The following is an 11,270-nucleotide window of genomic DNA, read 5'->3' as shown; positions in this document are numbered from 1 at the left end:
AATAACTTAATAATTTATTTAAAGTTCATTGAAGTGTCAATTACATTTAAAAAAAAAATATTATGCACATTAAATATTTTCCATCTAGATATAAATCTATACACACACAGCAGCTAATACCCATGTATTTCGAAAGAAATAATAAATATGGCAGTTTAATAAACTAATACACTGTTCTAATGGTTTATAAAAATATAAAATAAAAGCAAAAGTCTGATATGTATAACATATCGTGTAGAGTTAGTGTTTCATAGAAACCAGTCCAATTCTGCACTTCAGGTGTGCTACGCACACCGGTCCCTCCCAGCGCAAAAATGGTTACAGTCCAGCTGTGCGTCCCGTTTTGAGCTTCATTAGCAGAAATGGTGGATTCCTCTAGACCATGGTTTCCTTGGCCGTAATTTTTTGTCTTTGTGCTCGTTTACAGCACACCACAATCAGAACGATTACAGCAATTACAAAAGCCAGTATAATGACAGCTCCTCCTCCAATCACAGCAGGTTCATACTCTATAAAGAAAGGGAAAAAAATAGGAATTTTATTCACCATATTACAACAACAGAGTACATAATGAATAATAGTGGAAAGCTTAGCTATATGGCATCTGACACAGATTTTAAGTTATTGCTCAAATCCAGTTCATGTAATGGTTCTGTGCTAGTTTGTATAAAAGTCCAGTGATAAAGTTCATTTGTATTGTTAGTTTCAATGGTTTACAATTTTTTTTTAATACCATTTTCAACAAAACTTTAAATTTAATGACTTTTTATTTTTTTTATTTACTTATGATTTTATTTATATTTTGCAAATCTAAATCATGAATTCATTTTTTTTTATGAATTAATAGATAAAACATCATCAACCTTGAATTATTGGTTATATTTTTTTTAAATTATATATATATATATATATATATATATATATATATATATTAATAATAGTATATTTAGATATTCTTTTTTTTTTCTTCAAATTTAAATGAATCTTTAAAAAAAATATATAGAATTTATATATTTAATTTAGTCCCACACAGCAAGATAAGTCAGTTGAGCCCAGCTGTCTTTCTCTGGTCAGTTTCTGAGTGATGTCAGAATGCATCATCCTCCCTCATCTACTCTGTAAGCAGACCCTGAGCTGGCCTCTTCATGCTTAACAACCGTCCTGTTTTGTAAAACACAGGAATTCCAGACAACTAAATCTTTGAGCAAAACTTGAATCATTTAGAATATTTGGATGCCCCTTTTCCTTCCTCTGTCTCTCAAATGAATGCAACATCCCAGTAAAATTCAGTAAGGCAAAATTGTGTCTTGTTTAAACTTACCCTCAAAAAGAGTCTTGTGCTCCTGGGCCGAGCACTTGGGGAGGCTCCACTCTCCTAACATCTTGTCTCCTTTACGGGAAGGGATATATGCAGCCACGCTGAAGCAGTAACTCTGACCCTCATCTAGCCTAAAATCTGCTCTGCTCTCATCCACAGTTCGTATTTTCTGTAAACAAACACAACAACGTGAGAATTGCAAAGTCGGAGGACATTTAAATAAGAAACGCATTGCATTAAATCTTTATTAGTATCTGTGGCTGGTAAACGTGCCGACACTCACTTTTCCCGTGCTTCCAGCCTTGTTGTACGCGATCCGGTACTTGAGATTTTTCTTAAAGATGTCACGGATGTTCAGAGGTTTGCCATTTTTGTGCAGAGCTGTGATAAGGTCGTGTATGATCAGCACAATCTGTTTGTCCTCACTCGTCGTCAACGTGAACTTGGGTCTTCCAATTAAAGCTACAGGAATAGATTATTAGAACAACTGCTTTAAATCAATATTTGTTGAATGAATGAAGTCGTATTTTTGAACTCTAGCATATTGTGGTATGCAGGTTGAGAATGCATGGTTGGACACTCACTGTCATTATAAGGGCAGAATGTCTTCGACCTGGTGAATGGGGGCTCCACATGGTCAGAAGTCATCCCACGCAGGGACTCTGAGAGCACTTCAGCGGTATAAACCCCCTTTATGTCTAATTCATTGGTCAGGTCGCAATCGGTCTCAGTGGTTTTGATGCAGTGAGGGTTTCTCTGTTTGTCCTTACCAACTCTGAAGAGAAAAAACATGTTGGTTAGGATCACATGCCATAGGGTTTCGATCATGTGAAGAGTTCAGATGCAAAAGCCTCTAAATGCCATTTGAAATTTTCTTCTAGAATGATCATTTTTATCAAGCTTGTATATTTAAGTTCAGTGATTTCACTTAAATGGCAATGATAATTACCTATTAATTGTTATTTAAGTGAAATTACTGAACTTAAATATACAAGTTTGACAAAAATCATCATTAAAGAAGAAAAATTCAAATGGCATTTAGAGGCTTTTGCATCTGAACTCTTCATGTGTACACATTTATATTATTTTGTGTTGAATGTTGATCACAAAAGAATATTAATAGAAACATGAAAGCAAAGTCATGCTGGTTAAATAAGATATTAGTGTACTTGCCTTGAAAATTCAACGGTATATGTGTAATTGACAGGTTTAGGTCCCCATGATAGGATTGTTTTGAAATTGTAAGATGACCACGACACATTTTTGGCTTTGGGAAGCTTGCCCACTTGCACTGATGCTAAATGAGACAAAGGACAGAACAATACATTAGTCAAAACCATAGACTGTAAAAAAAGACACACATCAAAACAAAACACATCATTCAGCTTTCTCTGGTTTCCGTTACAACCAAACCTTTATCTGAAGTTCACAGATAGGCTAACGTTACCATACTGCGCCATGCATGCTGTACTGTACAATATTACTATCACAGACTGCCATACTAGTAAAACGTAAAAGGTAAACAGTTTATAATTATAATAGTTTACAGTTGTTGGTTTTTTTATATATATATAATCATCCATAAAACCCAGATTTCTTACCTGGGGATCCGTTTACGAGAGTAAACCAGGCAAAAACTGCCCAAAATATTACAGTCATGCTTTCCATTGTTAGTGATAGCAATTTAGGCGTAAAATATTGAATCCAATGAATCCCTCTGAGGAGCGTTGGTCAATCAAATCGTTCACTAATGAGCCGTTTTTATAATGACTAGTGAGTGTGTGTGAACTCTCTTGTGCTGCCTGCCAGCCACAGACAGTGGAGACTCGTCATGAGTCACGAATGTAGCTCCGCCCCTTGCTTAACTTTGGGGTTTTGTCACTGGCTGGGCATCCAGTGTAACGCGCACCTTATAACCATATATGGTTATCCGGGTACCGGTTTTATTAAGATAATCCAAAATCCAAACTGACAAATTTTAGAACTTTTGACAAACGCTAATACGTCTGCATGTAACTTAGGCTGTGCTAGATTTTTTGCTACACCGTGACCATCGGGTACCGTAATTTAGGCTAGTCATTGCACATTTCTGTGTTGTTTTAACTGCATTTAGGCTGTGAATTCAGATTGCAATCTTAATGAAGTTTAGTTAGCTAACAATCACCCAAGCAAATTTATTTGCAATGTATTTTCAGTTGTAGCCTAATATAAATCATTTAAATAAATGAATACATGTGGTTCTTAATAGTGATCTGACTAGTGACTTTGTGAAGTGAAAAAACTAGGCAATTAGGTCTATTTATAGCTATCTGCAAAATGTAAATAATAATTTTCCCCATTTTTAAATTTCCACGAAAAGCAGGTCTTCTCAAAAAGGCTTTTCTTTCAGTCAGCCTTTTTGAGAAGTTCCACTCGTGTGTTCTTCCAGGGATTAGGGAAGATTCAGTCTTAAGTAACTCTGTGGCAAAGATCATCATACCAACTGAGGAAGATTTGTAACCACACATTTCTGATAGCCTTGGCTTGTTCATGTGCCTCTCTGACTTCAGTTCATCACATATGGCTATGAGAAAACAACTTCTAGTCAAACCCAATGGACAATAAGCTTGTTACTTGAATTTACAAGACCTTGAATTTACGTGGCTTAGACGGACTGCCCGACTGCTGGGAAACCTACCATGGCTGTACCTTTCTTACTGATCAAAATACTGATAAAAGTTTTATTAATTTTCTTTACAAAACATTTCTTTATCAAGCTTAAAAATGCAGCAAACCCGGGCCTGATTTGGTGGAATCTTTTTGTGGATAATTTTTCAGCTCTTAAACATTTATCAACTCTGTTATTTCACTGTGTGTTAAGGGAAAGATTAGCAAACAATGAATTGACCTTTCAGAGGAAATAGATGGCAGACGATGAGATCATCAAAGACAGGTTACTTACTAAGACAGGTTTTATGCCTAAAATGAGAAAATACTGCTTATGTCTGACTTGTTTTCAAACTTGCTCACATGCCAGATAGTGATCTATTCAACATTAAGGGTTTAGAAGCAAACCAATATGGCATTTCTTACGGATCATTTTACTCTGAGATAATGCATTTCACTGATTAAAGTTGTCATGAAATGGAAGTTGCCATTTCCTCCCTATATTCCGAGTAAATGGCTTTTTGAACAGGAAAAAAATGCAGGACGGGACTTGATTTTGTACATCAAGAATTGATTGGTTGGATGGTTGTGGTTTGCTATTGGTTGATCTTATGTGAGTGACAGGTTGTCCCGCCTTCACGCCAGTAAACACGTCATCAGAGAAGAAACGACATAAGTGAGGGGAAGTTATTTTGATAAAAGATTAAAAGGGCACATGCATTTTTCAAAAATAATGATGTACATAGATAAATAATTTATAATAAACACTGCCATATTCCATAAAAAAAATCTAATTTCATGATGACTTTAAGCTCTGATTAATCTGAGAACTAAACTCTGGTTTACAGTAATAATTGAAAGAAGCTTACGTCCGGTGACCTGAATTCAAGTGTTTATAGTAGAATGTGCATTTGCAGTGTCACTTTGTTTATTTAGTGGCAAACACTTTGAACTATTTGGGTAATATTGGAATTTGCATCCTGTGACTGTTTAATTCAAATTTAAGTGGAAGTCCAGTCATGCATGCAGTGTGACATGTAGCACAAGATTGAGGTATCCTATTTGACAGTCAGGCGCAGAGACATTGGTCAGACAGTCTAAATAGTGTGGGATAAACGTTCATGAAGTAATGGCATCATTTGAGATGATAAATGATTGTATCAGATTTGGGGCTTAACATGGCAAATAATGTTGGTGATCTGGAAAGCCATGAAATGTAACAATACACAAACTGAAATGAACATTTACCCATAAGTTGATATCATCAAGCTCAACAAGCTTTCGGTTTGTTAACTGTAAATTTGTCACAGCAATGACTCTGCTAGAAAATATCTCATCATCACATGCGTGATCAATGTTTTTAATGATTATGTAACTTTTCCTCGGTTACTTAATGTTGCATCAAGAAATAATAAAAGTCGTTTTCCGGTAAACTGGATGTGGTTCAGTGGTTTCGTTCATGTCATGTTCCATGTCCGTCATGTGATTCCCTGTTTGTCATGTGATCATGTGTCTTGTCATTGGTTTATCAACTGTTCATTGTTCACAGGTGTCCATTGTCTTGTCATTAGTTTGTGTATTTAAGCCATGTGCCATGTGTCTTCACGTCATGCTTTTGGTTTATCTTATCTTGTAATGTTTGTAAATATTAAATTGCATTTGGATTCTATCTATACAACTTGCCTTCAGTGGATCCCTCACATAGGAACAATTTTGCCAGAATGAGGCAACGATGGAGGATGTCTGTTACACTGTTTGCATAATGGAAATAACAGTTCCTTTTAACAGGGTGCTTTACAACTGGTCTGATCCCACATTAAAAAGGGAACTGGAGGCAAGAATCAAATTCATGAAAAAGCATCACAATGAAAGAAAACATGAAATTCGACTGTGATGATGACAGGGGGTACTGTGGTGAAATATTGCTTCTGGTTGGATGGGTGACACTTAAACGAACGACAATCAGTCTGAAAAAAGAACGTTTTCAGAAAAGTACTGTGATTCCCGCATGGTTGTACTGGATTCTTGTTTTTACAGCTGCTACTAATAGCAGAGTTATTTTGGACTCTCTTTAAAGCAATATGTATGTCCAAATTGTTTCTTTGTGTGAGAGATTTCAGCAGTCTATTTTCAAAGCATCATAATTACTTCAAATACTTTATTATAATATAATAGTTCATACTAATTTGGATCATATATGACCAATTGATGAGTTGAATGGTTTCAATCTATTTACATACATTATGTACATTATAACAGAAGAAGATTTTACTTAAACACTTAAAGGTTTAGGTTGAAAGTACAATAAGCAAGACATCTTCAAAATCTGTATTTGAAAATTCATTCAAACAGTTTGCCATTCCTGGAGACGCAATAATGTACAAGTGTGGCAGACGTATATGGTGTACAATTTCCATGACTTTACCATCCTCAAAGTATGGTCTCAATTATTTGTAAGAGGGAAAAATACCAGCCTTTATGGGCCGTCTGAATTCCATTTATGGTCATGAGCCTTATATGGAACTCTTAGGAGTGTGACGTGCTTCTGTACAACAGTGTGCCTGCTGTTTGAATCAACATCAGCATATCGACAGTATATATGCGAGGGTTCCATACCACACTGATTAGATCCAACAGATTTATACTAAAGCAAGGGCTTGAGCCGGATCTACTGGCTGTTTTATTTTTTTCAAGACCGCAACCACCCAAAACACCAATGCCCTATATCAAACATTCAGAAATCCTAGCAACTGCATATGCAACGCAGCGAAAAGTTTTCCAGACTCAAGTACCACTTGTATATTTTTTCAAAATCATGGAAAAATATACTGCGTAGTACATCTTTTTACTGTTAAAACAGACTAGAGGAGAACCAATTCTCTAAAAGGCCAAACCCAGAGTTTATTCAAAGTCATGTGACAAACTGAAAACTTTGGGCAATGTCATGCCAATTCTGTCAAGAGATTAAAGGTAATGACTAATGAATGCCCTTGGCATGACAGAAAAATGGCCCTAATTCAGGTTTAACAAATGAGTCTTTCATTGTGCAGGAAGAGAATGTTCTTGAATACTGTAAAAATAGAAATTAAACATTTTAGTGTGTTAGAATTTGGAGTTTAACAAGCAACTGGCTGTGAAAAATGCATGTGGGTGAGTTCGTTCTGTTCTTCGAGTACTACAGATTTCAGAAAATTGTGTTTAATTTGCATATCAGAACCCAGGTCGATATGCAGGGTGTTGGCAAAGTTCAGAAGGTAGCCATACATTGTGAGGCTTATTCTTGAGGAAATAATGTGTCATCACCATTCATTTTCTTGATTGAATCTACTTACTTGGTAACTTGTCACAATCTGAGACTCGTCATACGTTTCTTCAGAATGTTTCTAATCAACCCTGTGGTGATGACTGAAGATCAAATGAAGGTTTGACTAAATGCTATATTTAGAAAGCTGTAAGTTCCTCAACTCTCCACTGCCTTGTCCTTCCGTTGTGTCCTTTTGACTGCCTCGGGAGGTTGAGCCACAAAGTCTACTCTTATAATGACTAAAAAATAACTAGAGCTGGATTTCTATTGTGTCATTTCACGCTGAGTTTGTCTCAACGGACGGCTCACATGACCGCTCAATGGAACGTTCTCAGACACCCGCTGACGACGCCCCCACACACTCCCAATCCCACCCCAGGAGACAGGCCTGCTAAACATAATTCCTAAGTAGAGGAATTTAACAGTGGAGGGAGGATATTTCTCCCGCAATCCCAGATGTCTCGCAGACTCCAACAAGTCGCCGTCCTATCCAGTATAAACATGCTATCACAACTCACACAAGTATAATGATCAGGCTAAAGGATCTCCATCCCTGGTTCAGACCATTGTTACATGTATTAGTGACTGTAGCAGACAGATCTCATAGGATAACAGGAAACAGGGAACACGTGGCCAGGGCATTAGTTCAAATTCAGAGACACTGAGAGGTCCTCTTCTGGCTCCAGGATATTACTGAATATTCCTGTCAACAGTACCAGTCTGTTCTCAGTTTTCCTCTTTCCTCTGGATAGGGATACAGCCGGCTGGTGACTCTCTCTACGTCATTTAGCTGAAGGAAAGCTTTAGAAAGACTGAAGGATGGATGAAAAGATGGATGGAGGAATGGAGAAATTGGTGGTTGGTTGGTTGGATGGATGGTGGAAAGACTGAAAGATGGATGGTTGGATGGATGGATGGATGGATGGAGGAATGGATGGATGGATGGGTGAATAGAAAGACTGAAGGATGGGTGAAAAGATGGATGGAGGAATGGAGAAATTGGTGGTTGGTTGGTTGCTGGTGGAAAGACTGATGGATGGATGGATGGATGGATGGATGGATGGATGGATGGATGGATGGATGGATGGATGGATGGATGGATGGATGGATGGATGGATGGATGGATAGATAGATAGATAGATAGATAGATAGATAGATAGATAGATAGATAGATAGATAGATAGATAGATAGATAGATAGATAGATAGATAGATAGATAGATAAATAAATAAATAATAGCACATTTTGTTCACCCATGTAATGTGTAGTTCCAGTAAAGTTTTGTAGGTTTTACACAACTCTTTTCATTTATATTTAACATACAAACTTTTTGTAGGACTGTTTGTCCTGGCTAGATGGATAAAAACAAAATTTACAAAATATTGCGTGCAGTCTAAGAAAGTCCCTTTCCGAATTTCCCATGCTCTCATGTGGATCGATCCCACCCCTGCAGGCTGGGAATCATTCCCAGTTTACTAACGCCATGGTCCATTCACTCAAGGGACTATTCTTTTATTAGAAAAGGAACATGCAAGAGTATAGAGAAAACTTTGCCTTTTTACTTGATTTTTTTCTGTATTATCTCTGAACCTGCTAATTATTCTCGGTTATACAACAGCTGTTATGAGATGGGAGTCACTGATGAACACTGTCCGGTACAACCTCCACATTCCTTGGCATTCCTGCTGACTGAAGAACTCTGGTCTCTGAGTTCTGTTGAACTCTGTTGATCATCATCAACATTCAGATGAATCAATGTGCTGAAATAAAAACACTCATTGATTATCAATGCACATTGTTAACTTAAAGAGAATGTCATGCGGTTTGCATTAAGTAATGTAAATGTATGAGTTTTATCACTTGACTTGGTCACTTACTTGTGACCCTCACACGTTACTCAGAGTTTGATAAGCAGACTATTCGCCCCCATTAATAAAGCTCAGTTACAAATGCTGATTCTTAAGTACAATGCCACTTCCTCTTTCCATTGAATTGGTAAACATATTTTGGATATTATTAAGAAAAGATGAATATAAAATATTAGAAGCTTTTGCATCATAGTTCTAGGAACTTAATTTTAGGAATGAGGCACCAATATATGAAGAGTTCAGATGCAAAAGGCTCAAGTGCCATCTGCGATTTTTAATTTCACTTAAATAACAACGGAAATTACCAATTACAGTTTTTTTTATTCGCTTTGGTACTATTTTCACAAGTAAGGTGTACATTTTCAAAACTCTTAGTACAAAAATCCAAACTGATCACACTTGTAACGCAGCTAGTCATTCTTTCAAAACCTGATGTAATGCTTTCAGTCAGTTGCACATGTTTTCAGTCCACATAATCATTATTTCAAACACAAGATTATTGTAATATGTAATGAGAACATTTGGTTTAATCACTGAAACACAACAATATGATCTTCTTTCAGTTTAGTACTTTTAACAATCAGTTCATCCAACAGCAAACAATGCAAGATACATGTTTCAAATCGGCCTTAGAAGTGCTGAAATGAATATGCTACAGTACTATAAAAGACAGATCACACAGTTGTACTGTAACATTAGGCAATACACTTACAGAACCCAACATTTACATAATCTATAATTTCCAAATATCCATCATATATGTAGGCCTAATCAAATGAAGGATCAATGAAGACATCCTTTACAATCATATAGGCAAATTATAGTTTTTATTTTTCAGATATAATTGTAACATAGGTATACTTTCTATAATGAAATGTAACTAAAGAAGAACAAAACATAACATTTAGTGCACACATTACAGTACATAGTGGCCAATTGTGGTCAGACCGGTCACCACTATGTGAAAAAAATTAGCTATAACGAGTATTCATCATGTGTGGTTACTGGTTACATGTAATTTAAATATTCATACAAACACGCATTTTATTTCTGTAGTTCTCAAAATCCATATACTGTATATTGCTGAAATGAAAATCTATAGGTTTACCAAATGATTAATTGATTAACCATTAAGATCTGTTGGATTAAATAATAGACAAAAGTATTAAACTGAACAAAAAGAGATGCAAATCAAAAGTTTGATAGTAAGAGCTTTATGAAAGGCAGTTACTGTGAATGAAACAATAATGTAGATGAAACACTTATTTTGTGTTGTGAAAAGGATACTTTGTGATTGTGTGAATTGTACTAACACAGTTGAAAACATGATGAAATGTTTGAAAAAAGTGCACTTTTGATGATCTGTTGTGATATTAGCACTAAGAGTTTTGAAAATGTACACCTTACTTGTGAAAATAGTACCAAAGCGAATAAAAAAAACTGTAATACATTTATAATGATGGCATTGGGTTTTTTAAGACTTTACACTATTTATCTACTCATAAACAATTCAGGTGATGAAGTCTGTCACTACAAGACATAAAATAAAGAAACTTTATTAGACTTTATTATAGCAGGACTTCTAGCTGCTGAGATGCAATGAAAGTGGATGGTGGAGTCAAGCTAAACATCACCATAAAGTATACAATTTTATTTGAATTTCTTGCTTTACAGATGCGGTCTATAGTTTAAGCAGCTTGGACATTCTGCTATAATAACTCACTTTGTTTTAGGTGAGATTAAAAGTTTGCACTTTGCATAACTTTCGAAGTTAGTATAGACATAATCTGCACAAACTAGATTTACACAAGATTCAATTCCCAGCTAGCTTTAACTAAACACGTGATGCACATGCTGTGGTTCACTCTGCACTCACTGAGCAGAGCTGGTATTGTGCAGAGCAGATGTGTTTTGTTCGCTGTGTTTTCTCATTCTGAAGTGATGAAATCCCATTTTGTCTGGAATGTTCATGAGTCATTACTCTCGCAGTTATCAGCAGTTTGGTGTTGGCTTTACTGATAAGTTTAATGTTAATAGTGGCTTCTACTACTCTTCCTGAACAACTGGAAATCATCCCGTTAAGCAATGAAATCTCTTTCAGTTACGCTCAAATATTTCAAAGAGCCTTTATATT

General features: G+C 36.0%; 1 protein-coding gene across 1 annotated transcript; it reads right to left on the bottom strand.

The window, feature by feature from the left end:
* Positions 1-230: 230 nt before the first annotated feature.
* Positions 231-3,126, bottom strand: f3b (coagulation factor III, tissue factor b). The gene is made up of 6 exons (XM_039657142.2): positions 2,920-3,126; positions 2,492-2,615; positions 1,903-2,093; positions 1,602-1,780; positions 1,322-1,487; positions 231-509 (listed from the first exon to the last, which is right to left on the bottom strand). The coding sequence occupies exons 1-6, from the start codon at positions 2,984-2,986 to the stop codon at positions 376-378; spliced, it is 861 nt and encodes a 286-aa protein (XP_039513076.1). The 5' UTR covers positions 2,987-3,126; the 3' UTR covers positions 231-375.
* Positions 3,127-11,270: the final 8,144 nt, after the last annotated feature.

The sequence above is a fragment of the Pimephales promelas genome, chromosome 5 (genome assembly GCF_988280905.1).
Source record: "Pimephales promelas chromosome 5, fPimPro1.hap1.1, whole genome shotgun sequence".
Classification (NCBI taxonomy): domain Eukaryota; kingdom Metazoa; phylum Chordata; class Actinopteri; order Cypriniformes; family Leuciscidae; genus Pimephales; species Pimephales promelas.
This window is presented reverse-complemented; position numbering and strand designations above follow the sequence as displayed.